This window comes from Danio rerio, chromosome 25 (assembly GCF_049306965.1).
Source record: "Danio rerio strain Tuebingen ecotype United States chromosome 25, GRCz12tu, whole genome shotgun sequence".
Taxonomy (NCBI): Eukaryota; Metazoa; Chordata; class Actinopteri; order Cypriniformes; family Danionidae; genus Danio; species Danio rerio.
In genome coordinates this window covers 1,732,501-1,759,893 of record NC_133200.1, presented here as the reverse complement: position 1 = coordinate 1,759,893, position 27,393 = coordinate 1,732,501, and the positions used below count along the sequence as shown (strand labels likewise).

General features: G+C 36.7%; 3 protein-coding genes across 35 annotated transcripts in view; 2 read left to right on the top strand and 1 right to left on the bottom strand.

The window, feature by feature from the left end:
• Positions 1 to 21,373, top strand: part of itga11b (integrin, alpha 11b) — an 85,185-nt gene extending 63,812 nt beyond the window's left edge. For both annotated transcript variants that reach the window (XM_073942507.1, XM_690467.10), the window contains exons 21-30: positions 1,813 to 1,911; positions 5,822 to 5,898; positions 7,432 to 7,515; positions 7,993 to 8,083; positions 8,227 to 8,340; positions 9,977 to 10,063; positions 11,936 to 12,046; positions 14,072 to 14,167; positions 16,267 to 16,380; positions 18,561 to 21,373. In XM_073942507.1, the coding sequence (XP_073798608.1) occupies positions 1,813 to 1,911; positions 5,822 to 5,898; positions 7,432 to 7,515; positions 7,993 to 8,083; positions 8,227 to 8,340; positions 9,977 to 10,063; positions 11,936 to 12,046; positions 14,072 to 14,167; positions 16,267 to 16,380; positions 18,561 to 18,635 (948 nt within the window). In that variant the 3' untranslated portion in view covers positions 18,636 to 21,373. The remainder of the gene's footprint in view (positions 1 to 1,812; positions 1,912 to 5,821; positions 5,899 to 7,431; positions 7,516 to 7,992; positions 8,084 to 8,226; positions 8,341 to 9,976; positions 10,064 to 11,935; positions 12,047 to 14,071; positions 14,168 to 16,266; positions 16,381 to 18,560) is intronic.
• A 568-nt stretch (positions 21,374 to 21,941) lies between these two features.
• On the bottom strand, positions 21,942 to 26,873 carry fem1b (fem-1 homolog b). The gene is made up of 2 exons (XM_690410.10): positions 26,022 to 26,873; positions 21,942 to 24,379 (listed from the first exon to the last, which is right to left on the bottom strand). The coding sequence occupies exons 1-2, from the start codon at positions 26,300 to 26,302 to the stop codon at positions 22,744 to 22,746; spliced, it is 1,917 nt and encodes a 638-aa protein (XP_695502.5). The 5' UTR covers positions 26,303 to 26,873; the 3' UTR covers positions 21,942 to 22,743.
• The window catches only part of cln6b (CLN6 transmembrane ER protein b), a 12,754-nt gene continuing 11,085 nt past the window's right edge, over positions 25,725 to 27,393 (top strand). For 4 of the 32 annotated variants that reach the window (XM_073942634.1, XM_073942655.1, XM_073942644.1 and 1 more), the window contains exons 1-2: positions 26,850 to 26,924; positions 27,012 to 27,053. The gene's annotated coding sequence lies outside the window, so the exon portion shown is untranslated. The other 28 variants (XM_073942649.1, XM_073942632.1, XM_073942648.1 and 25 more) reach the window with 24 other exon arrangements.

The following is a 27,393-nucleotide window of genomic DNA, read 5'->3' as shown; positions in this document are numbered from 1 at the left end:
CAACCCCACTCAGAAGAAGAATACTAAGAATCGCACAAGTGTTAGTAAGAAGATGTCTGGTGCATATGGAGAGGAAAAGAGTGTGTCAACTCTCCAGAGCTTCAGCTGGATTTATGAGGGTTTAGAGGTTGAAAGCAGGAATGAGAACATGAGAATGAAGAGCTTGAGATAAAGAGGGCAGGAGTGAAGGAAAGTGTGAGTCAGTGTGTGGATCTGCTTCAAAAACGTCCTCACTGACTTCACAGGCAGCATTTCAAGCTCAGAGGAGTCTGATAAATGCCACTCAGAAATTATTAAAAATTATTTATAATAAAATGATTTATTAAATAAAAAAATAAGCAAAAACAGTTAAAAAAAAATCATGACCAGCCAAAATAATTATATTTTTAATCTATTGTTAGAGAAAGAATGCTATTTTAACCAGTTTTGATCCCCAAAATGTACTTAATTAAAAAATAAAGGAAATTAATACATGTTTTTAATATAGTGCATTCATATATGTTCTGTAAAATACTTCATTAAATGGATGGATGAATGGATGGATGTACTTACATTTTGTTTTAGCTTAATTCCAGCTCTGAAAACTGTTCAATTTACTAGAACTTCTATGTTAAGCTGCTTTGACACAATCTACATTGTAAAAGTGCTATAGAAATAAACATGAATTGAATTGAATTAATAAAATAGTTGAAAAATAATAGATTTATAATCAAATATAGGTGAATAATAATAATAGAAAAACAAATTTGGGCAAAAACAAATAAATAAATAAATAAATAAATAAATAAATAAATAAATAAATAAATAAATAAATAAATAAATAAAAGTGATTTTGTCTCCCTCTAAACAAACAAAAAAACTAAAACAAAAAATCCAAATGCATTTACTTATTACACAAAACTCATATCAACATGTCTTGAGATTCATAATTTTACACTAGTGTGAAAATCTCTCAAAACAATCTAATAAATAAAATTGCATTACATGGTTGAATATCTGCTCAGTACAGGCCACCTCTTCCAGCTCTGGTATGTGGAGAGATTTTTGCTGGAGGAATCTTACCAGATACTTTATAACCCCCAAATTTACATGCATGCAAACACAGGAGAAGGACAGGGGACAGTGCTGGAGGAAATGTGGAGAAGACTTGGCAAACCACTTTCACATATTTTGGATTCGCCCATCCATTCAGTCAAACTGGCAGGACGTAATGCAAGCAATACAATATATTTTTGGTGATGATGTGGATTTTCTTTACAACAATTTATCTGGGAAATATTGCAGCCAACTTAACGGTAAAAGACAAGTATTTATTAAAAATGCTCCTAGCAACCAGTAGGAAAACTGTGACCCGAAAGTGGCTACAACTGGAACCCCCTACAAAATCTGAATGGTTGGATATCATGTCTAATGTTCAGAATGTGGAGAGGATGACTTTTTCTTTAAAACTACAAATGGACAAATATTTGCAATATTAGGAGAAATGGATTGTACTTATGCCTTTACACAGTGTAATCTAACTTCTATCTGTATTTGTTCATGTGACCTGTAAGGAAATATGTGACCAGTCAACTGTTCATTTAAGTTCAGGTGTTTTATTGTATTATTTATTTTTTAAATCTATTATTTGTATTTTTTCCTTGTTTTTTTTCCTTAAAAAGAGAAATAAAAATATAGTATAAAAAAATTGCATTGCATTACAAGTGTTATATAAACTGTAGCTCGGAGATGGAGAAAAATGTTACCCAAATATATATATATTGAAGTCTCTATTTCCATTTTAATTTAAAATGAGTTCAATTAAATTTTCAGGCACCTTCAGACATTGCGATCGAGTGCCCGAACTCTGACGATACAAGTCTCTACCGAACCTGCAACGTCAGCGCACCATTCATGAGGGCCAGCGCTCAGGTGAGCATATGACATTATTTTTAGATATTGTCATGTAGTTCAGGGGTTTTCAACCTTTTTCACTTCGAAAAGAAAATTTTTTGAAGGCCCAAACTGATTGTCTAGCGAAAATGCTTATTTTAAAGCTTTATTTATTAGCAAAACATTTCTTTTGCCTTCTGTTATTTCCTCATTTTTCTACATAATTTTACAAAAAAAAAACTCGAGCTGGTTATTATCATCGTTACCTTTACATTTGCGTGACTGTTTTGTTATACACCTGAGAACGAAGTCCTAGTTGACACGCAGCAGTTGGTGATTTAAGCCACAGTCATCTGTAATTAATCCTGAAGTAGTCTGAATTAGCCTGTTCAGTCACAGAAAACGGGAATGCCATAACTACTATCATTTAAACATGACATATTTAATAATGCAATCAAATATAATAATAACCTTTCAGGGCTCGAAATTAACCTTTTTGCTTGGTAGCACCGGTGCTCCTAACTTTAAAAATTTAGGCGCATCAGCCAAAATTTAGTCGCACCCACCAATTATGAGCACCGTTACTACAAGTTTTATACAAACATATTGATTGTATTTGAAATCAACACTAATCAATCTAACAAGCAAAAAAAATTAATATATAACGTTATATGCAAGCGTGAAGAAAATATGTCTCAACAAAATCCCGTTATCACAAGAAAATAGATTTTTATAACAGAACTGACTGACCAAAGCATACACGGAGCGCTCACCGGCCCTGCACGCACTGTTTGAATTAACGTGTTAACGGTATAACAAGTAAGATGTGTCATTATTTGTAATTGCAGATGCCATGGTTTCTAAAACAAAATCTGTCAAGTGTTATGTTATCTTCATTCTCATCTTCAGCGCTTTACAATGTTTCGCGGTAGTAGCTCTCTGTCATCCGTAGCCAGAAGGCGCTGAGTGATTGACAGCTGATATTAACCAATCATTCGCGTTCAGTGCTAGAGGAGTGGTGGGCCAATAAGAAGAGCGTGAAGGCGGGGCAAGCATTACGGACTTGGATTTGTTTACTGCAGCAAGTTGACATGACAACTGTTTTAAACCATTCCTGAGCGCTGTGTTACGCTTTTCAAGTGCAGACAAAGAGCTTAGAGATGCATTCTGCGTGAATGTCTCCCGAATCCGCGTATGTGCTGAACATTTTGCAGTAAAAACTGGTCGCACATTACAATTTTAAACACTCGCAGAAATGCTCCCAAATATATTTCAAGGTCGCATAGATAAAATTTCGGGCGCATATGCGACCAAAATGGTCGCAATTTCGAGCCCTGCCTTTATTTAACCAGGTAAGTCAATTGAGAACCAGTTCTCATTTACAATGACGACCTGGCCAAGAGGCAACATGAAAAGCAGATGCAGTACAAAGCAGTAGGGACACAATACAATGACAATTTCACAAATGCAGATAATAACATATAAAAACAACAAAAAAACTAAAAACAAGCACAGCGATCTTGAACTATTGACTGGATTGAATTTTTTAAAGATGACAGCGGAATGAAAGTGCTGAGCTTTAAGGTCTGCTGCAGATGATTGCAAGCATCAGCAGCAGAAAACTGAAAAGAGTATCGACCTAATGAAGTGCGAACTTTGGGTATGCAAAGGTTAATGAAATTACTAGATCGCAGATTTCTACATGTTTCCTGAATTTTAAGAAGTGACTGTGAATATAGTGGACTTTTTCTAATAGGAGTTTTTTAAATGAACAGAAACCAATGAATTTGTCAACGTGATTGAAGAGAAGGCCAATTCAATAAAGAGTACAGTTGACAGTGATGAGTATTAAATGGTGCACCAGTAACAAAACGAAATGCTGCATGATAAATAACATCCAGTTTGTGAAGAAGAGTTTTTGAAGCTGATCTGTGAATCAAATCCCCATAATCCAGAATTGGTAATACTGTTAATTTGACGAAATGCTGCTTTGAAGAGTAAGTAAAGGAAGATTTGTTCCTGTAAAAAAAACCAAAGCAGGCTTTAACCTTTTTGAGCAGTTCATTTATGTGAGTTTCAAACGCCAGTTTCCCATCTAACCAGATACCAAGATATTTATAGCAATCAACAAAATCAATCTCAGTACCGTCCAATGAGGAAATTTTTGGAGGAACCTTAACACGTGGTAAATTTCTATTAAAAACCATACATTTTGTTTTGTTAGTTTTTAAAGCTAAGTAAAGATTGGTAAAAGCGCGTTAGATACTTAAAAAATATTTATAGTATAACATTTCAGTTCATTTTAAGCAGGATCGCCGAGGCACACTAGTGGTTGAGAATCCCTGATGTAGTTGATTGTGTACTACCTCGTTGAACCATCTACTCACATCACTTTTTAAATCAACTGTTTTAACTAGCAGAATGTGTGCTGAGAAACTACATTACCCACAATGCAATGCTTGCTTACCAACCCACCGATCAGCAGTTATAGTGCATCAAATTGACATAAAGCCCAGCGATTTATATACTTGCTTTTAAAACGCGTAAATATATGTGCAAATATTAGGCATATTTTGATTTTAACGAACACATGTTTTGTATTTATCTCTGTTGTTTGTTATTAAACTTTATTTTCACTTTATTTTTTACATTTAAATAATGTTTTTTCAGTATTTATATTTTTTTAAATCCTCAGATTTCCAGATTTTCAAATAGTTATCAAATATTGTCCAAACCAATCAATTTACTCAGCTCTCAGGTAATATCTAGAAAAGTAGACCTTTTTAAGGGCGCCTATTATACAAAAGTCACTTTTATAAGGCGTTTAAACACAGTTGTGTGTCAGCAGTGTGTGAATATATCCAGCCTCTAATGGTAAACATTGTTTAATTCTGTTATTCATAGTCAGACTTGATAAAAACAGAAACACTTTGATTGACATTCTCCATTTGTACATGTCATCAGAGGGAGAAAGCTCCGCCCACTAGTGACCATCTCTCCCTCATTAGCATAAACAACCCTGAGTGAGAAGCAGCCATCTGTCCATTAAGAGGTTTGAATCTGCCACTATGCTGACACACGCATTTGTAGCCCCGCCCTCTTCTAAAAAGAGCACTATCTCATTTGCATTTAAAGCGACAGTCACCAAAACACACATCAGGATCAAAGCCTAAAGGGTCATTTTCAGGGAGTTATAAACATTATCTGTGAAGTATTTGGAGCTGAAACACACACACACTATAGATATTAGAGATTCAGACATTTGTTTTATTTTGTGGTCAGAATAATGGTGCCTCTCGATTGCTTGTGTAAACAAACATCACATTGTTCAGAAATCATTGGAGTTAATTGGGACAAAACAGAAGCCTGGAGTTGTAAAAGACGTCTTCGTAATCCTCCTGACATCGACAGAAGCCGCAGAACGGAAAACTCATCATGTCATACCCCATAATTCTCCTCACTTGTGGATATTTGTTCATACTTGTCAGAACAGGACTGATAAACAATCATTTCTGTGCTCATTTTCTGCGTAGCTTCTTGTCTTTCTCTCAGTGGGATGTTCCTCAGAGAGTTTTTAGATGTCCTTGTGTGATTGTTTGGTTATTCGGTGTGGTTTCCTAAGCTGGCGTCACACCAAACTCTCATTTTTCTTCTTCTTGTATTCCTCTTGTTTTTCTTGAGCCCCTTTGGAAATTCGGTACTTAGCAGCACTTCCATTAATCATCGCATCGCCAATTACACGACGATGAGAAATGCAGAAGCTGTAAACGACTGCAGAGTAGATGGACAGAATGTGCTTTTGTAGATTGTTGTGTTTAGATTGGCTTCTCTGTGGTGATTCATTGGTGTGTGTGTGTGTGTGTGTGTGTGTGTGTGTGTGTGTGTGTGTGTGTGTGTGTGTGTGTGTGTGTGTGTGTGTGCGTGTGTGTGTGTGTGTGTGTTTATTCAGGTCTATTTTCGCCTGGAGTTTGAGTTCAGCAGATCTGTCTTCTTAAACTACGTCAACATCTCACTGAGGGTCTCCAGGTAAAGTCACTTTCACATTCTTTTGATGGATGGATGGATGGATGGATGGATGGATGGATGGATGGATGGATGGATGGATGGATGGATTGATGGATGGACGGACAGACAGACAAATGGATGGATGGATAGATTGATTGATGGATGGATGGGTAGACAAATGGATGGATGGATGGATGGATGGATGGATTGATGGATGGACGGACAGACAAATGGATGGATGGATGGATTAGTGGATGGATGGATGGGTAGACAAATGGATGGATGGATGAATGGATGGATGGATTGGTGGATGGATGGATAGACAAATGGATGGATGGATGGATGGATGGATGGATGGATGGATGGATGGATGGATTGATGGATGGGTAGACAAATGGATGGATGGATGGATGGATGGATGGATGGATGGATGGATGGGTAGACAAATGGATGGATGGATGGATGGATAGATGGATGGGTAGACAAATGGATGGATGGATTGATGGATGGGTAGACAAATGGATGGATGGATGGATTGGTGGATGGATGGATGGATGGGTAGACAAATGGATGGATGGATGGATGGATGGATTGATGGATGGACGGACAGACAAATGGATGGATGGATGGATTAGTGGATGGATGGATGGGTAGACAAATGGATGGATGGATGAATGGATGGATGGATTGGTGGATGGATGGATAGACAAATGGATGGATGGATGGATGGATGGATTGATGGATGGGTAGACAAATGGATGGATGGATGGATGGATGGATGGATGGGTAGACAAATGGATGGATGGATGGATGGATAGATGGATGGGTAGACAAATGGATGGATGGATTGATGGATGGGTAGACAAATGGATGGATGGATGGATGGATTGGTGGATGGATGGATGGATGGGTAGACAAATGGATGGATGGATGGATGGATGGATTGGTGGATGGATGGATAGACAAATGGATGGATGGATTGATGGATGGGTAGACAAATGGATGGATGGATGGGTAGACAAATGGATGGATGGATTGATGGATGGGTAGACAAATGGATGGATGGATGGATGGATGGATGAATTAATGGATGGATGGGTAGACAAATGGATGGATGGATTGATGGATGGATGGGTAGACAAATGGATGGATGGATGCACAAAGTGATGGATGGACGAACAGACAAATGGATAAATGGATGGATGGATGGATGGATGGATGGATGGATGGGTAGACAAATAGATGGATGTATGGACAGATGGATGCATGCACAAAGTGATGGATGGACTGACAGACAAATGGATGGATGGACAGAGTGATGGATGGATGGAAAGACAAATGGATGGATGGATGGGTGGATGGATAGACAAATGGATGGATGGATGGATGGATGGATGGACTGACAAATGGATGGACGAACGACAAATGGATTGATGGATGGATGGACAGAGTGATGGATGGATTAATAGACAAATAGATGGATGGATAGATAAATGGATGAATAGATGGCTGGACAGACAGATGAATGGACTGACTTTATTTATTTCGCTGCAGTGAAGGTGAAGAGATGTTTCCAGAGGATAACATCAATAACATTCATCATAATCTGAGATATGAGGCTGATATTCTCTTCACAAGGTAACGCAGTAGAAAGATTCCCACAGTGAACTGAAAATAAGCGGCAGTATAGTATTTGATCTGTTGGGTAACTCTATAGTTGCTATGGGAACACAACAGCTACAGTAATATAAACAAATGACGGAATACTGTAGCTTTACTCTATAGGAGCGATAGTGTATATCATACTGTAGTAAAAACTAAAGTATGCCTCAGTATTTATAGTGTATCAGTGCACTACAGTTAATGCTGCAGCATTCATAGTTGTAAATGCTATAATACATACAGTATAATGCACTTTATAAAGTACTATAGTATCTACTATCATTTACTATAGTAAATTTTCATGTAGCATGTGGTCAATATATTCACACAAAAATAAGATTTTCTGTCATAAATATGACCCTTCACAGCTTTATAAGAGAGTCCAGCAGAAATAAACGGATGTTTGACACTGACTGATTGACTCTGGGAGTGTAAGCAGTGTTTTTCTTGCAGAGACTCCAGTCCGTCCCGCTTTGAGATCAAACCTGAACAGGCTCACAGCGTCTCTGTCGGGTCTGGACCTCCGTTTAACCTCTCTTATCAGGTGAGCTCCTCATTTACCATAAGAAAGCTGCTTTAGAAGGCATTCTTCAGAGCGAACAGTGAATCATTCTTCATTTGCTGTGCATCTGAACTAAATCATTGTTTGCTTTGGACAAAACCTATTCAGAGCGATTTGTTTTGCAGATCCAGAATCTTGGCCTGTTCCCCGTCTCTGAGCTTCTCTTCACATTAAACGTCTTCGCCGTGACCAGAAAAGCAAACACTCTTTTGCACCTCTCAGACCTGTATATCCAGCAGGTGCGTTTTGAGTGCCTTTATTTCAGTTTACAGTACCATGAATGGCTTCCATTGCATGTTAGAAAGATTTTATTAAATACAAATAGTCCACGATACTTTTTCTTCAAAGACAAAAATGTATATGAAATGTATATAATGTTCCACCAATTAATTTCATCCCTAACATACTTCACATTGTAGAAAAAAGATTTTATTTCTTGCTATTTGAATTGTTTTGAAGCACATATATGCCCAAGATACTGTTAAATAATAATTCCTTACATATTTATAGCGCTTTTCTGGACACTCAAAGCGCTTTACACATTGGGGGGAATCTCCTCATCCACCACCAGTGTGCAGCATCAACCTCGAGCCATTTTGCGCCAGACCGCACACCACACACCAGCTGATTGGTGGAGAGGAGACAGAGACAAAGCCAATTGTGATATGGGGAGGGTTAGGAGGCCATGATAGACTGTTAATGACCACAGAGAGTCGGGACCTCATTTTAAGATCTCATCCAAAAGACGGCACTCACTGAGCAGTATAGAGTCCCCTTCACTATACTGGGGCATTAGGACCCACACAGACCACAGGTTGGGCGCCCCCTGCTGGCCTCACTAACACCACTTCCAGCAGCAACCTAGCTTTCTCATGTGGTCTCCCATCCAGGTACTGACAGGGCACAGCCCTGCTTAGCTTCAGTGGGCGACTATGTGAGTTGCAGAGAGCTAGCTGCCGGCTAAACTACTTCACCTTGCAGAACATACTTAAAATGATATCACTCATTATTTTTAATGTTTTATAAGCACAAGTATGTCCCATATAATGCTACTTGAGACAAAATAAAATAAATCAACAATAAAAATAAAATATTTAAATGTAAAAAAAATTAATAAAAAGAAAACATCTTACCCCAAATAAATAAATAAATAAATAAATTAATTAATTAATACTTTATTTGTTGAAGATGTTTGTTTTGTTTACAGCATGAAAACGCTTCAAATATCATATTTTATTAAGTAATTAAGTGTTATTAATTGTTTTTAAGTACAAACATCTCCAAGAAACTAGTACTACTTTAGAGATAAATTTTATATATATATATAACATGAAGGAACACGCGGCAAGAACTGTGCAGCAAATTGGTCACAACACTTGAAAATTTTCACGTAACACAACTAAAATGTTTTAAGGGGACCCAAAAACATGACACACCCTGCTGAGTTAAGGATGTGTTATTATGCTGAACATCTCACTTTACATTTTAATGCATCACAATTAAAGGAAAATAAATGCTGAATAAATTAATTCAAATGAAATTTGGCAGATGTTTGTTTTTGTTATGAGCGAGTTGACTTCTATGTTTTTTTAAAGGCAAATCCTCACGTCTCATGTTGATTATAAATGTGTCTTCATTTAAATAAATGTGTCTTCGTTTAAGCGTGCTCAGAATCATTGTTGGCTTGTTTTGAAAGCAGTCGTTGATCTGAACTGAATCACTGCCGTAAACAAACGCTTTAACTGCTTCCAGAGTGTGTTGTTTGCTAATGTGTGTTTGAGTTGGATCAGTTGTTGTGTTTTAGTAAGCGCTGTTCTTGTGTAAATCCTCATCTGTGTGTGTGTGTGTGTGTGTGTGTGTGTGTGTTCATCTCAGATGCCGGGATCGCTCTGCAGTTTTCCACGTGTCATCACCGCCGGCTCCTCCTCACAGGAAGAAGATCTTTCCCTCAATGCACACATGGTACATCTCACTTTTTCTGAACTTCTTCGAAAGATTTCAATACACTGATATATGTATATTTTATATATGCCTGTTTCTGCCACGAAAAAAATGTAGTTGCAATTTTATGTCAAATGTCAGGCTATTGCAAATTTATGTTTTAAAATTTTGGTTTACAACTTGCAAGTGTAAGATTACGAAGATTATTCTTAAACTCTAAGATTACTTTCCGCAATTATTACGTCTTTTTTAAATTCTGAGTTTGCTTATTGCTATTGTTATGTTTTCTATATTCTGAGTTTACGTCTCGCAATTATTATGTATTTTTATATTCTGAATTTGCATGTCACTATTGTTATGTTTTTTAAATTCTGAATTTACGTCTTGCAATTCTTACGTTTTTTAAAACTGAGTTTGTCTCACAATTCGTACTTTTTTTAATATTCTGAGTTTACGTCTCACAATTATTACGTTTTTTTATATCCTGAATTTGCATGTCACTACTGTTATGTTTTTTAAATTCTGAGTTTAAGTCTCGCAAATCTTATGTTTTTTTTTTATCTGAGTTTACGTCTCACAATTCGTACTTTTTTACTATTCTGAGTTTACATCTCGCAATTATTACGTTTTATATTTTGAATTTGCATGTCACTATTCTTATGTTTTTTTAAATTCTGAGTTTACGCCCTGCAATTCTTATGTTTTTTTAAATTCTGAGTTTACGTCTCAAAATTCTTACGTTTTTTATATTCTTAATTTGCATGTCACTATTGTTATGTTTTTAAATCCTGAGTTTACATCTAACAATTCTTAAATTTTTTTATATACTGAATTTGCATGTCACTATTGTAGTTTTTTTTAAATCCTGAGTTTACGTCTTGCAATTCTTACGTTTTGTTTTTATCTGAGTTTGTCTCACATTTCTTACTTTTTTAATATACTGAGTTTACGTCTCGCAGTTATTAGGTTTTTTTTATATTCTAAATTTGCATGTTACTATTGTTATGTATTTTTAAATTCTGAGTTTACGTCTTGCAACTCTTACGTTTTAATATACTGAGTTTACTTCTCACAATTATTGTTATTTTAATATTCTGAACTTGCATGTCACTATTGTTGTTTTTTAAAATTCTGATTATACATCTCGCAATTCTTACGTTTTTAATATCCTGAGTTTGCGTCTCAAAATTCTTATGATTTTTAATATTCTGAATTTGCATGTCACTATGTCACTACGTCTCACAATTATGTTTTATTTAATATTCTGAATTTACATATTGCTATTTTGTGTTGCAATTCTTACGTTTTTTTTTATTCAAAGTTTACATTTTGCAACTCTTACGTTTTTTTATATTCTGAGTTTATGTCTTGCAATTGTTACATTTTTTAATATTCCGAATTTACATGTCACTATTGTTATGTTGTTTTTTTTTTTTTTGGTATTTCATATATTCTTTTTAAAATATTTTAGTTCCCCCCTTGCAATTCCTACGTTTTTTTTAAATCTGAGTTCAGGTTTCACAATTCCTACGTTTTTTTAAAATCTGAGTTCAGGTTTCACAATTCCTACATTTTTTTTTTTTACTTCTGCATTTACGTCTCGCAATTCTTACTTTTTTTTTTTTGGATAATTTAAGTTTGCATATTGCTATTGTTACATTGCATTCACAAAGCAGCAAAATGCAAAACTAACAGTGCTAATTAATCAAACTACTCAAGCTGCTTTATCACTCGCTGTTGGCTACAGATAGCATAATTATTCATATGCAGTCTATATGTGCTCCAAATTGGAAATGATTCATTCACAGCTTCCTCTCTGGCACATTCACTTTCCAAGTGCTACGTGATCAAAAGCATTTAATGTCCTCCATATTGTGTTGTTTCTGTTGACAGAACGCCTCCACCAGTGACGCATTATTAGCACAGTGCCGATTCAACCTGTCTCCACAAGCAGACGTTAGCATCACCGTCACAGGATGGCTCAATCTTCACACTTTATTAGCCGTGAGTATGTTAGAAATAAGTAACGAATAACTGACAAAAATGAGTTTGTCTGACAATTATGACTTTTTTTACGTCAGACAATTTTGTCTTTGTCTTTGAAATTTTTTCATTTTTTCATAATTATTGACTTTATGAATTATCTCGTAATGTTTTATTAATTGAGATTACAGCTCGTAATTTGTATGTTTTTTAATTGAGTTTACATCTCGTAATTTGTACGTTTTTTTATTGAGTTTAAATCTCGTACTTTGTATTTTTTTTGAGTTTACATCTTGTAATTTGTATTTTTTTTATTGAGTTTACATTTCGTAATTTGTAAGTTTTTTAATTGAGTTTACATCTCGTAATTTGTATGTTTTTTGAGTTTACATCTCGTAATTTGTACGTTTTTTTAATTGAGTTTACATCTCGTAATTTGTATTTTTTTATTGAGTTTACATCTTGTAATTTGTATTTTTTTATTGAGTTTACATCTCGTACTTTGTACGTTTTTTATTGAGTTTACATCTCGTACTTTGTATTTTTTTAATTGAGTATACATCTCGTAATTTGTATGTTTTTTAATTGAGTTTACATCTCGTAATTTGTAAGTTTTTTAATTGAGTTTACGTCTTGTAATTTGTATTTTTTTTTTATTGAGTTTACATTTCGTAATTTGTATTTTTTATTGAGTTTACATCTCGTAATTTGTATTTTTTTATTGAGTTTACATCTCGTAATTTGTATGTTTTTTAATTGAGTTTACATCTCGTAATTTGTAAGTTTTTTAATTGAGTTTACATCTCGTAATTTGTATTTTTTTTAATTGAGTTTACATCTCGTAATTTGTATTTTTTATTGAGTTTACATCTTGTAATTTGTATTTTTTTATTGAGTTTACATCTCGTAATTTGTACGTTTTTTAATTGAGTTTACATCTCGTAATTTGTATGTTTTTTAATTGAGTTTACATCTCGTAATTTGTATGTTTTTTAATTGAGTTTACATCTCGTAATTTGTATGTTTTTTAATTGAGTTTACATCTCGTAATTTGTATTTTTTTATTGAGTTTACATCTCGTAATTTGTATTTTTTTAATTGAGTTTACATCCCGTAATTTGTATGTTTTTTATTGAGTTTACATCTCGTACTTTGTATTTTTTTAATTGAGTTTACATCTCGTAATTTGTAAGTTTTTTAATTGAGTTTACATCTTGTAATTTGTATTTTTTTTTATTGAGTTTACATTTCGTAATTTGTATTTTTTATTGAGTTTACATCTTGTAATTTGTATTTTTTTATTGAGTTTACATCTCGTAATTTGTACGTTTTTTAATTGAGTTTACATCTCGTAATTTGTATGTTTTTTAATTGAGTTTACATCTCGTAATTTGTATGTTTTTTAATTGAGTTTACATCTCGTAATTTGTATGTTTTTTTATTGAGTTTACATCTCGTAATTTGTATGTTTTTTTATTGAGTTTACATCTCGTACTTTGTATTTTTTTTATTGAGTTTACATCTCGTAATTTGTATTTTTTTTATTGAGTTTACATTTCGTAATTTGTATTTTTTTTATTGAGTTTACATCTCGTAATTTGTAAGTTTTTTAATTGAGTTTACATCTCGTAATTTGTATGTTTTTTAATTGAGTTTACATCTCGTAATTTGTATGTTTTTTATTTGAGTTTACATCTCGTAATTTGTATGTTTTTATTTGAGTTTACATCTCGTAATTTGTATTTTTTTATTGAGTTTACATCTCGTAATTTGTACGTTTTTTTATTGAGTATTTTTACGTTTAAATTTAGTTATTTTTTTCCTTTTTTCTTTCTGAGTTTACTCCTCAATACTCTGAGTTTACAGTTTGTAATTCCTACATTTTAATTATAAGTTTGTATTAAAACCTGCCGGCACTATCAACAGAATCAACTATCAAATCAGAATCAACAGCCCCATAATATAAGTGTAGTTTACTTTTCATGTGCTTAAATGCTTTTTCTTTAAAATCAAATGAAGATGAAAAAAATATCCATATTTTCTCAGGTGAAGTTTAAGCGTTTGGATCTGGTAATGACGGCCACAGTTGAATTGAGCCCTTCAAACCCAATGTTTCTCCATGAGGAACGGCCCATGAGACACGTGAGTACTCTATAACAACAGACACATCTATAAATAATATATAGGGTTTTAATGAGAAAGAAATTTGTGTTGTTTACTGTCTGTCACATTTGCATGAATTTTTAGTCCATTTTGTTCTGCACAGCTGCTCATATTTACAGCTTTTTCTGGAAAAATGAACATATTATAAACAAAAATATTTTAAGTGAAATGCTGCCCCCTTCTGGCTCATTGTTATTAATATTTTTTACTTCATATTAGTTAAAAGTTTGTTATTTAGAACTCCTTTTTAGCCTTTGATGTTCAATTATTTATTCATAATGCAGCATAATAATGCAACATGTTGACAAAGCACAAGATTTAGATGTGATGACTTTAATATTTATATATATATTCTGAGATTGGGGACCCATTTACCATTAACATCTTTTATATGTCAATTATGCTAATTTAAATATGAATGTTTCATTATGATTGTGCTTTGAATTTTCCTATATGGAGGATAGCATTACAGATACTTGCTATTTAAATGGTTCTGTTAGTTGAATTATGTGTGTACACTCAATCATTTGATCTCAAAACGTTATTAAATGTTGTAAATTTAGATTTCACGCAGACTTTAACAGTAAATTAAAAGAGCTCTGCTGTATTTGGACAGCTTATTTTTGAATCGATTGGTAAAGTCACTGCACTAGTACTATACTGCACTCGTATTAGGGCTCATTCACACTGAATGCATCTTTGCTTCTAAAAATGCGAGATGTTGCGCTCAGAAATGGGTTTTAAAAAAGTGCAAGGTCCTCATGACGCGATATTATAAATGTGATGTAATAACGACAATAACAAACCCATTAGTAGAAATAGGGAAACAATATGTTATGATAAGCACATAGAGACACATCATAACTCAGGATATCTGGACACAGACACAATGAATGCCTCCTCCGCCATGATATATACCGCTATAAATCAGTTATCATGGCAACTTCATACCATAAACAGAAGCTTGTAACAGCGGCCCCGCCTCCGAGCTCTTCTAATTGGTCCACTGACAGTGATGAGCTGCGATGCTTGTGAAAGTTGAAGATCGTTCAACTTGACACAGTGGGTGCTTCCCAAATCTTATACTTATGCACTATTCCACGCTAATTTGTAGATTAAATAGTGCAAGTTGTGCATTTGTAACCCCGCCGGTCCTACGCCACCCAACCCACTCCGAGCTGGTATCGAACCGGCAACCTTCCGCATGGGAGTCGGTTGCTCTACCAAGGAGGCACTCGCATGCGGAAGGTCGCCGGTTCGATACTAGCTCGGAGCGGGTTGGGTGGTGTAAGACCGGCAGGGGATACATTGGTGCCGTGACCCGGTTAGGAGTGAGGTTTAGGGTTGAGTGTAATGGAGGCCAGCTAGTAAGTGCTGTTCAGGTAAACCTCACTCCTCTGGCGTCTAAAGGTGCTCTAGTGACAGACACTAGAGACTATGGTCTTTAGCCTCCATGTTAGAGCAACCAACTCCCATGCGGAAGGTCGTCTGTTCGATCCCAGCTCGGAGCAGGTTGGGTGGTGTAGGACTGGTAGGGATACACATTCACACTGAACTATTTATTTTATTCTAAAAGGAACAAGTGCACATTAAATACCTTGATGATGCGCTCATTCAATCATTAAAAATAAGTGTGAGATGTTGGACACGCTCAACGGCCGCAGCTTTGCTCATGTAGCAGAAGGGGTGGGGCTATTGCTTAAGGGGGGAGGGCTATCAATGAAAGGGTGGAGCTATCAGGCACTGATGTTGAATGACTTTATTTATTTCTGGGTTGTGAAAGCAAAATTCTCCTACGATTGTTAACGTTAGTGTTCCAATTGGGACGACACTACATTCATATACCATGCTGTTCAGTGTGTAAGTGCATAAGTACAGTGGGTGCCCAAAAAACACGACGCTCACATGTAAAAGACTTGACCGTCAAAACACCATCGGTCAAGCGCATTTACATTAAAAAACAATAGAAATGTAGTGCATTGGGGTAGAAAAACACATTCTGTGTGAACGAACCCTTAACTGTGTGAAAGCTGCTGAATCCTCCATGGGTTTGACTTGAGCGCTGTGTGATTCTGCAGATTATCCTGGAGATTAGAAAGGAGGAAGATTACCGGATCCCCGTCTGGGTGATCATCGGCAGCACTCTTGGAGGACTGCAGCTTCTGGCCCTGCTGGTGCTGGCCCTCTGGAAGGTCTTTATTCACTGATTACCACACTTATAGCAACTTACAGCGGGGAAAATAAGTATTGAACACGGTGTCATGTTTTCTTCTGGGACTAACGTTTCTAAAGGAGCTGCTGACATGGAGTGGAAGCAGATTTTGGTAAAAACCCAAACAATACAAACATAAAAAAAACAAATCTGAAACATTAGTTGTGTGTTAGAAGAATGAAATGACAGAAGGAGAAAGTGCTGAACTACTGAAACGTGTTTAATACTTTATATAAAAGGCTTTTTTTGCTGATTGCAGCTTAAAGACGCCTCTCATATGGAGGATGAAGCCTCATGCATTGCTCAGACTTCAACAGAGTGTATAAATCTTGATGGTTCTGTGGGTCTCGTCTATCAAATCTGAGCTTTATTCTGTATTCTCTATTGGATTCGGATCAGGTGATTGGCTGGGCCATTCTACAGCTCAGTTTTCTTTCTCTGTAAGCATCTGAGAGTCTCCTCGGCTGTGTTTTGAATCATTGTCTTGCTGAAATGTCCACCCTGGTTACATCTTCATCCTCCTGCTCAGGGGCGTAGATTTAGCATGGACGAAGGAGACGCGTCCCCATATCCACCAACTACTAATTTGGGGGATGGGGCGGGGTGGGGAGAGGGGTTGCTGATGGTGCGCAACGTATCTGAAGAGCAGTGGGGGCGTGTACGTGCGATCTACCTAAAGAGCGGTGGGGAGTGAGTAGCGCATGACGTACCTGAAGAGCGGAGGGTTTGAGTTGCGCCCGATGTACCTGAAGAGCTGGGAGGGATGCCATGGAGAGTGGTGTGCACATATTTAAGAACGGGCGGGAGACGCGCGATTTCCGGGAGATTATCATTCGTTTGCTGGCATCTGGGAGACTCTATGCATTTCCGGGAGACTTGGGATGTCTGACAATGCGGCTATTGCTAGTGTTTTCCCCCACTTTAACTCAGTCTAACGCTATAGCAAACTGATATAGTCTGTGAAGATTATGCCCAGAAGACTAACTGCAGAATAAACAGCTAATCGTAAATGGCCGGAGGGGAGGGGGATTCACCCGTCCAGGCCATCCCCACAAATATCAAGAGCAAACCTACACACTTACTCCTTCTGTTGTAGATGTTGGACTGAAGCAGCTGATATTCATTTACACTGAGAAAGGGCAGAGGGTTTCTGAAGAACTACTGAGAGATTTCAGCTGCTGTCTGGGCTTTCACTGCTGGAGTACACCTCCCTTTCTTCACGTGTTCAGTACTTTTTCTCTGCGTCATTTCCTTTTATCACACAGAACTTCATTTGTAAACTAATTAGATTTGTTTTCTTTGCATATATGGATCTCTTTGGTCGTTATCAACATCAGGGGAAAATTTCATGTTAATAGCACCCTAAGAAATATGTTTTCTGCGAAAAATGCAGACATGTTCAATACTTATTTCCCCCTGTTTATACTTCAACTAGCATAGATTCAGCTTCATATCAACTCCACTGTAAAAGTGCTGGCTTCCACACAATTTATTTATGTTGGGGCAATGTGGAGGAATTACGTTAACTTAGTAGCTTTTACAAATTAAAGTGGATTGAACATAAAACAATTAAGTTGCCCCTGAAAAAAATGCTGTTTCAAATAATTTTGAATAAGTAGTTTGAGCTAACAACCAACGTCTTATTTTCTAATTTTTTTTTTGAAGGGTAGTCTAGCATCAGTTTCTCCTTTATCACCTAAAGTTACTGTTTTTACAAGTGTACAGCAGTTTAAAGGTCTATACCAGGGGTGTCCAAACTCAGTCCTGGAGGGCCGGTGTCCTGCATAGTTTAGCTCCAACATCCTCCAACACAACTCCCTGAAAGTTTCTTGTTTACCTAGTAAGAGCTTGATTAGCTGGTTCAGGTGTGTCTAATTGGGATTGGAACTAAAATATGCAGAACATCGGAGAAAGACCAGCGGGGTTACACTAGCAAAGTTCATATTAAAACTATTTACCTTAGTAATGTTGGTTAATTTAAATAAGGTGGTTAAATAACACATCCTAGTTTTCCTAAATGGATTGTTAAAAATATTCAATAATTATTGATATCGAATGATGGGATTTTTGCAATATCGTCCAGCCCTATGATGTTTAACAATTTTACAAACAAATATACATTTTACGGTCAAAAAACTCACCGTTTTCCCTCATCCACAGCTCGGCTTCTTCCACAGGCAAAAGAGAAAGAGAGACGAGCAGGAAGCCAATGAGAAAACAGCAGAGGATCGGTAACAACATGGCAACCGCCTCAGCCAATCACTCAGGGACTCTCCAGATGCGGGAGTGTGTCAGCCAACCAGCTGCTCTGCAGCTCTCCCACAAGTCTGATGCACAACCAATCAGCTCGCTTGATGCGTGGCCAATTAAAAGCGAGGAAATAAAGCAGAATTTGAATATAAGCAAAAAGATTGATAATGTTAACTAGTAAACGAAAAATACAGATGAATAGGCTTCAGTTTTGAACCATAGTGAGGTTTTGGTGCTGATTAATAGTTACCAATATTAAAAATAATAAATAATAAATGTGTATCATGAAACAAACCTCAGATTGTAGACCCTCAGCATGAACTCGAGCTGATGCACTTGCACATTGTAAAGAATTTTGAACTTGAAATTTGTAAATACCAAAAAAAAAAAAAAGTTCAGCAATATAATGTCAAACAATGGTGAAATATTTAACCGTAAAATGATTAATATCGTGCACCTTAATGCATTTTATTGCTCATGACTGTTTTGTGTATATAAAATGTGCTTTTTTATTGTATCTGGTCATAAGTTTATATTACAGAACGAGTTTTGTTGCAGAAGATTTTATTCTATGTCTGTTTCTGTGTTTTATTAATTTTGTTAGGAATTTATTTAAAGGTTTAAGGGTAGTTGAAGTCATTCATTCATTTTCTTTTCGGCTTAGTCCCTTTATTACTCATGGAATGAACCGTCAACTATTCCAGCATATGTTTTACACAGCGGATGCTCTTCCAGCTGCAACCCATCACTAGGAAACACACATACACATTAATTTACATACACACTACGGCCAATTTAGTTTAATCAATTCCCCTATAGCGCATGTGTTTGGACTGTGGGGGAAACCGGAGCACCCGGAGAAAACCCCCGCCAACACAGGGAGAACATGCAAACTCCACACAGAAACGTCAACTGACCCAGCCGGGACTTAAAACAGCAACCTTCTTGCTGTGAGGCAACAACAGCGCCACACACTACCGTGCCGTCTAGTTGAAGTAATAATATTGTAAATTACATTTTTTTAAAGTTAGTCAAAGAATGCTAACTTTTAAAAACAGGTTTGAGTCATTTAATGAAGTGTAATTAAAAACAATATATATATACATATTGCTATCATTTCAGTTAAATACAAAACCTGACCAAACCAAAACCATATATCAACCATTAAAACCGCCATCTATTGGTGTCCATTCAGGGGTGCGTTTCTGAAAATGTTAGCCAACTAAGGTCGCGAGTTTCATCATTTCAAACATAGTTCGTTGATTTGGCATGTCCCAAATCCATCGTTCCAACAAACATTCGCAAACTTGTTCGCTTGCAACTACACCTCTAGAGCTGTAGTTAAGCATAGTTCCTGGTTGTGTTCTATTCCCAGTTATCCCCGTACGCCCTATTCCTTTCAAACGGTCCAATATTCAAACTAGGAATTAACTCAAAGCATTAAGCTCATCTCTCTTAGGTGTAATTTGCTTTCAAGGTATTTAAACCGTTCAGTTTGAGCGATCTTCATATTGACAGTCGTGTTCCCTTTGTAGTGCACTTTGAAAACATTTATGCCATTCTGGTCGCAGCCGTGGCTCATGATAAAAGCTATTATTGAGAATACTCGCAATATTATTTGTAAAGGAAACATTCTTTTTAACAAAACTAATATAGATTTTATTTTTTATGCGTGCGCAAGGAAAACAATATAGTTTGCACAAAATTTATTTGGTTTTCTCTAAAGAAGTAGTCTAAAGAAGTATCGATCTGCGACAAAGAAACTGTTTTTGGGGAAGACTCGTCATTACATTGTTCTTTTCCCAAACGATGCATCGGACGTACTATGATAGTTCAGCCGCAAGTTATGTTGTTGTTTTGGAAACGCAGCTCAGGATAGCGAATAATAGTAAAGTTATAATAGTAATACTAGTATAGTAGCAATATTAGTTTTTGTGTGTGTGTGTGTGTATTATTTTGGTAATTTTTATTAAACTTTTCATTAAACTTTATTAAAATTGCTTTTAATAAATCTTAACTTCCTGAAAACACATTTGTTTGCAAAAAAACATATTTTGTCCGAAAAAAAAAAAATCACGTTTCATTTTAATTTGCTTTTTTTTTTTTAGGTTTTAGATGTTTGTTTTTTTATGCAGTTCACATCATTAAGAAATAAAAATTAATATAAAAGTACAATATTCCGTCTAATCTCCATTTATATCGTCACAATAAGATAATTAGCAATAGGCAAAAATTCACGAAATTATTCTTGACATCTCAACTACCCTTAAACCAATTTTTTATATCAGTGTCTTTAAAAAAAGTGGCTGCGATCAGAATGAAACCCTAGTTTACTGCTTAATGTTATCATTATATTGCAGATGGTCAAGATATTTGGTCAAACTGTGAGTCGTTAAACGGAATTTGCACATTTGGAGAAATAACAGTGGGTTTGTCATGCAACAAAATAAAAATAAATAAATAAAATCGCACACTTTGCACACTATACACATATTCCAGCAATAATTGTATGTCGAGATGCTGTTTTTAACGCCGTCACTCTGACAGAACTGTATTTTATGACATGGCTTTACAAGCTTTCGCAATACAAACAGGATGACGTGAATTTTGCAGTCACTCGCTCAAATGGTCATTATTTATATCTGCAGTTTATCGCATGTAAAGATGACAAACAAATGCTCAATGTGTGTTTGAACCACTGAATAAATTAAAATCACCTTAAAAGATGAAGTCTTTGTTGTTTTTAATCCAGGACAGAATGTTTTATGGACATTATTTGTTTACTTATGTAAATATTACACATTTTAATTACAAAAACAAGTGAATGAGCAAATAACCAATGAGAAAGCAGCAAAAGCTGCCCCAGCAATAGCATAGCAACGTCCTCAACCAATCAGCAGCTTAAAAATGCCCTCATTCATTTTCTTTTCAGCTTAGTCCTTTTATTTATGAGGGGTCGCCACAGTGGAATGAACTAATCCAGCATAAGTATTGCCCTTCAAGCTGCAACCCAGTACTGGGAAACACCCATAAACTCTCACATTCACACTCATACACAATGGCCAATTTAGCTTATTCAACTCCCCTATAGCGCATGTGTTTGGACTGTGGGGGAAACCGGAGCACCCTGCAAACTCCACACAGAAGCGCCAACTGACCCAGCCGAGACTCAAACCAGCAACCTTCTTGCTGTAAGGCGACAGTGCTAACCTCTGAGCCAGCCTATTGCAGTGTTAATAAACATTATTACACATTTTAATTCAACGTCTACAGAAACAGAAGCACACAGAATCACGGATCAATGTTTTTAATCTTGTTTGATTTGGTTCAGAAATAAAAACACACACAGTAACCTCCAGTAATTTAGGAATTAATAATGGTGCAAATATACATCGTTTAAAAAACTCCACATTCAAATTTGGCCAATTGTACTCAGACATGCACTCAAACACACACACAAACGGAGCCAAAAGCAGGAAGACATGCTGCTCTCTCACTCACACACACACACACACACAACAGCACCATCCAGAACAGTAAGGCCCCGTGACTCCAATAGAGCTCCAGCACATGATCGAGTCTGAATCACAGACTCTCTAATTGGCTTTACAGTGGCGTCATGTTAATAAAAACATCAATAATAATAATTATAAACGTCCAACCTCTGGGTACAGGCACATTTTAATATTCAAATAAAAGAAATCTGGCACGGAGTTCAGCTTTAGGACATCAACACTCGCCCACTGATTCCTCATAAAATAGACTCTGTTTTAAATAAACCTTTTATAAAATATGTTAAGAAACGAAAAAACTGACAAAAGAGCAGCTCGTTTAAAAATAAAAACGCTGCTCAAATCGCCAGAACTAAACAATAAAATGCTGTTCGCCAAAACAAGAAATAAGAGTCCATCAGCATCGACGTCCTCTTAGATTTGTTAAAAACGAAAAAAAAACTATGAGGATGAAACTAGAAACTCTAGTCGCTAAAAATGCAGCAGTCGGAACATTATTTACGTAAACAAGGTCAAAATGAAAGTCCTCAGCACCAAGTTAAAACAAACCCCAAAAGCCAGATCTGAGCGGAAAACACAGTTCAATGAAATTCAACGAACTCCTCCAGGCTTTTGGGAATCTGGTCTCGATACAGGATTTGATGTTGCTGCACGGCGCGCGCCGCCAAGCACTTCAGACTCATCTTCATCTGCGTTTTCAGGAGGATTTCAGAAACGCCTGTTGTGCTCTTATCCAGAGGCGTCTTCTTCTGCTTGTTGGTCATGTCGGTGTGGGCGCCAGCCTCCACGAGGCTAATAATGATGGCGTGGAGGGTTAAAAAGTCGCTGATGGGGCGGTTGTACTGTACTATGAGGTGTAGTGGACTGTTTCCTTCATGGTCGACTGCGTTCACTTGAGCGCCGCAGTCTATGAGCAGCTTAGTCACTTGCGCATTAGGAAAACTGCAAACATCGTTAGTATGGAAGTCGTCGACAGGTGTACTAGAGCTAGCCGCTAGGTGCAAAAGTGATGATCCCTCTCTGGAGCGAGGATCTAGGCGTATTAAATCGTAGATGTGCTTGTTTATGCGCTCTCGCTGCTCTTCGCCACATTGCGTTTTCGTAGAAATGCAAACTAAATAGAGAAATGTGAACACGTTGGATTCGTAATTATCGGTGGCTGCCGGTAATTCCACTTCTGTGGTGGTTTGTAGACGCGCCATGCTACGTCGGATTTCTAGTACGCTGGCGCGTAAAACATGTTCAACGTCTGACGCAATGACCGGCTCTTTTAAGTGAACCATCTGCGAGAACACTTGCGCAAATCGTAAGAGATCCTTATGCGTGTTGCGGTTTCCTTGTTGGCGTAGTTGCAAGGCGTGCAGCCAAAGTTTGATGCACTGCTCAAACTCCATGTTGTCAGCATAAACTGCGCCTCTGTATATTATGGGATGTGACACATCAATATTATCCGCACCCAGAATTCGTTCGCGAATCATTAGTCCTTCCATGTGAAGTGCGTCCCGATCGTGTCGAATGGCCTCCAGTTGTTGTAAATTCCGACATTCGGATCTTCCGCCGTAGGCTTCAACTGGAGACGGCAGCTCTTTAGCGATAACTCTCTCTGGATCCTGAAACCGTTCCAGCATTGCTAAATACAAGTAGTGGTAGGTTTTAAGAATGTCGTAATTTTCTCGATCATTAGCGAAAGACGCTCCAAGTAGTTCCAATGCTTCAATGCGACTTTGTACGTCACAGTCTGGATGGGATAACAGCAGCTCTACAACGTCAGCCTTGCAACTCTCGGCGGCCACTTTTAATGGCGTCATGCCATGTCCATTCACCACCATCGCCGCTTGGCATCGTACTAACTCCTTCACAATCTCCAAATGTCCGGCTTCGGCGGCGAAATGTAGCGCGGTGGCTCCGCAGTGAGCTGTGGAGTTGGGATCAGCTCTTCGCTCCAGAAGGAAGTAAACAACGTCAGTGTGCCCTTTGTAGGCGGCGATCATCAAGCAAGTGTTTCCGTATTTGTTGGCGATGCTGATGTCGGCCTTGTGCTCCACTAGGTAGCGCACGATGTCCAGACGGCCGTCAAAGCACGCGGCTCTGAGCGGAGTGGAGTTGGTGAGGGTGGTGTGGTTCACATTGGCATTGTGGGAAACCAGCAAACGCACCACCTCGAAATGACCAGCGCCAGCTGCACACCAAAGAGCCGTGGCACCATCGATAATATACCTGCAGAGGTGAAAAATAAATCAGTAACAGCGTCAAAAATATTAATACAAAAACAAGATTTCTATCTATTTAATTTTATATCGGTCACACACACTTTTTAAAATAATCAACTTTATAAATAATTAATGAATAATGTTAAGATGTCATCTACTGTAATTTTTTCAAATTTAAATGGACAACTAATTAAAACTACTACAAAACTCTTCCATGATTTTGACTGGATATTTGTAGCATTTGGCAGTCTGTTGGTCTCCATTGCCCATAAAGGGCATTATTGCTGCCCAACTTCTCAGCAGAGTTGTCTTCTTAAGTATTTTCCCTTTCTTTTTCTTTAGTCCGCTTTGCTAGCTGTGACTTTCTGATTGGTAGAATTTTTTGTACAGCATCATGATTAATGTAGTATTACGAAACTACATAATATAGCAAAAAGTAGACGATTTATAATATAAATATGGGCTACTTTTAATTTCATTTGGCTGAGATTTGAGTTGTCATTAGGCTGAGAATTTTCCTTGGACCTGGCAACCCCCTTACTCCGCGAACTCCCGCTCTTTTTCCTTTCCGAAAAAGAACACAAAACACATCAGAAGTCAAATTGTAACACAATTATATTGTACATTTTTATTTAGTTTCTAATTTTTTTTGTAAATGAAGCTTTGGGATAAGAAAACGTTACAGGTAAGCTTCCTAAATTAATATAATAATTTAATCTAACATATGAGAAACAGTAACATTCAATCAACAAATAGACACTCTTATAGGCTAACTTATAATGTAATTTGTAGTATTGTAACACACAAAACACAAACTTTATCCCATCATTGAGTCTATTTATTTATTTGTGTAAATGTGTGTTAATTTATATTTATTCTGTTTTTAAATTAATTTCGGTAATAATATCAACATATATGAAAGTGTTCATTTGATTTTTTTTACAACACAGTTTAAGTAATTTTCTGTCTTTTAGTAGATTTATTATATGATAGCTTTATCTAGTGGATCTAATTTGATTTGCATTTTAAACATTAAATAAAAGTTAAATGTATTTTTTTTCATTTCATGTACTAAGTTTTTAGTTAAGATAATCCCAAAATAACTGATTTTTTACTAAATTTTCCACAGAAGTAGCAAAAAATGTCCGCAGATTCTGTCTGGACCTACCAATTGTTATCGAATTCAAGTATCGTGACAACCTTACTCAGTAATTTACACATTGACCTTGTATCTACAAATATGTGTATTTAAAAATATTATAGAAAATAAACATTTGGCTGAGATTTTAATTGTCGTGAGACTGAAAATTTTCCTTGGACCTGGCAACCGCCCTCACTCCGCGAACTCCCGCTCTTTTTTTGCATCTTTGACCGTTAATAAACAAAACAAACACAAAACACCTCAGAAGTCAAACTGTAACACAAATATGTTGTACACTTTTATTTAGTTTTAACTTTTGTAAATGAAGCTTTGGGATAATAAAACGTTACAGGTAAGCTTCCTAAATTAATATAACAATTTAATCTAACACATAAGGAGCCTAACAGTAATATTCAATCAACAATATACACTTTTATAGGCTAACTTATAACGTAATGTGTAGTAAGTTACTGTAACACACTTAACAGACACACACTTTAGTGCTCACCCGTCAAATCTGACAGTCCCGGTTTGTTCCGTGTCCACCTTATAGTGATCCAGCAGCAGCCGCACCACCTTGTCGTGTCCGTTCCGGGCGGCGATGATAAGCGGTGTGGATCTCTGTCCAGCCAGCTGGGTCACGAACTCCAGAAGATACCGAGTCTGCACGGTGGAGTGGTTCAGGAGCAGGGCGGCCAGGGTCAGGACTCTGCCTTCACCGGCCGCTTTGTGCACATACCGGGCCAGGGACTCCAACCGGGCCAGAGCCGGTACCGGTACCTCCGCCATCGGTGCAAGATTCGCCCACTGATCTCAGAGCAGATCAACCGGCCTCCCATTAAAAACACCTGCCGGAGCTCCACCGCTCATAGACGAGGCTTGTGTAGAGTTTCTAAACTACCCACGGCCATTATAATCAATTAAAAACAAGTATTATTAAGATCTGACGGTACTAAGATGGAGCTTTTGTTATAGTTTCGATCGTGTAACTTTTAATACAAACGGCTACTATTATACAATATAATATATATATAATTATCTTAAAATATTAACATTCTTGATTAATAATGTTACGCGGTGTGTAGTGATGTTTAATACATATGCAGATGCTGACGGAATTAAGCGAGTTCCAGTCGGAATTCTGTTTCACTTCTTGTGAGTGGCGTTAAAGGTGAGCTTTGTTTACTTTGTGTTTCGGGTTTTTAAATCTGAATCCCTCCGCGATGGTGTCCGACGATCGTATTGACTAAGAAAAAGCTGATTTTCGGTGAAGTAAACGCGAATTTCAGCTCAGATCGAAGCTCTCTCTCTGTGTTTGTGTCTTTCACCTCTGCCAGTATCGACGCCTGGAAATGAAGTCAGCAAAAACAGGAAGTGCGACATTCGACATCCTGCTGATTTCGAAATAAAAGTAAGCACGATAAGAGTAGAAGGGGTGATTTGTTTAATAGTGATTACAAATAACGTTAGATAATGATAATAATCAGTGTTTTTATAGTGGGTCCCGTGGATGTCCAGGGAGCCGCAAGAGTGTGCTGAGGTACCCGTCCAAGTGTAAACAAATAGGTGTAAAAATATATTGTTAACACTTAAATACACCTGTGTATATGGAAATGTAACAATTAGTAGCTAATTTATTAATTTATTTGAATAAAACTTTAAAATATTTTAATAACAAAGAGTTTATTAATACAAATGAATAAACATTAGTATAATAGAAACTGTTTCTGCCTCTTCGTCTTTCTATCTATCTATCTATCTATCTATCTATCTATCTATCTATCTATCTATCTATCTATCTATCTATCTATCTATCTATCTATCTATCTATCTATCTATCTATCTATCTATCCACCCATCTATCTATCTATCTATCTATC

Coding starts and splice junctions, on each gene's coding strand:
- fem1b (XM_690410.10), bottom strand. CDS start 26,302: ATGGCGGAGGTACCGGTACCGGCTCTGGCCCGGTTGGAGTCCCTGGCC. Junction 24,380..26,021: donor GGGACTGTCAGATTTGACGG/GTGAGCACTAAA, acceptor TCACCTCTGCAG/GTATATTATCGATGGTGCCA.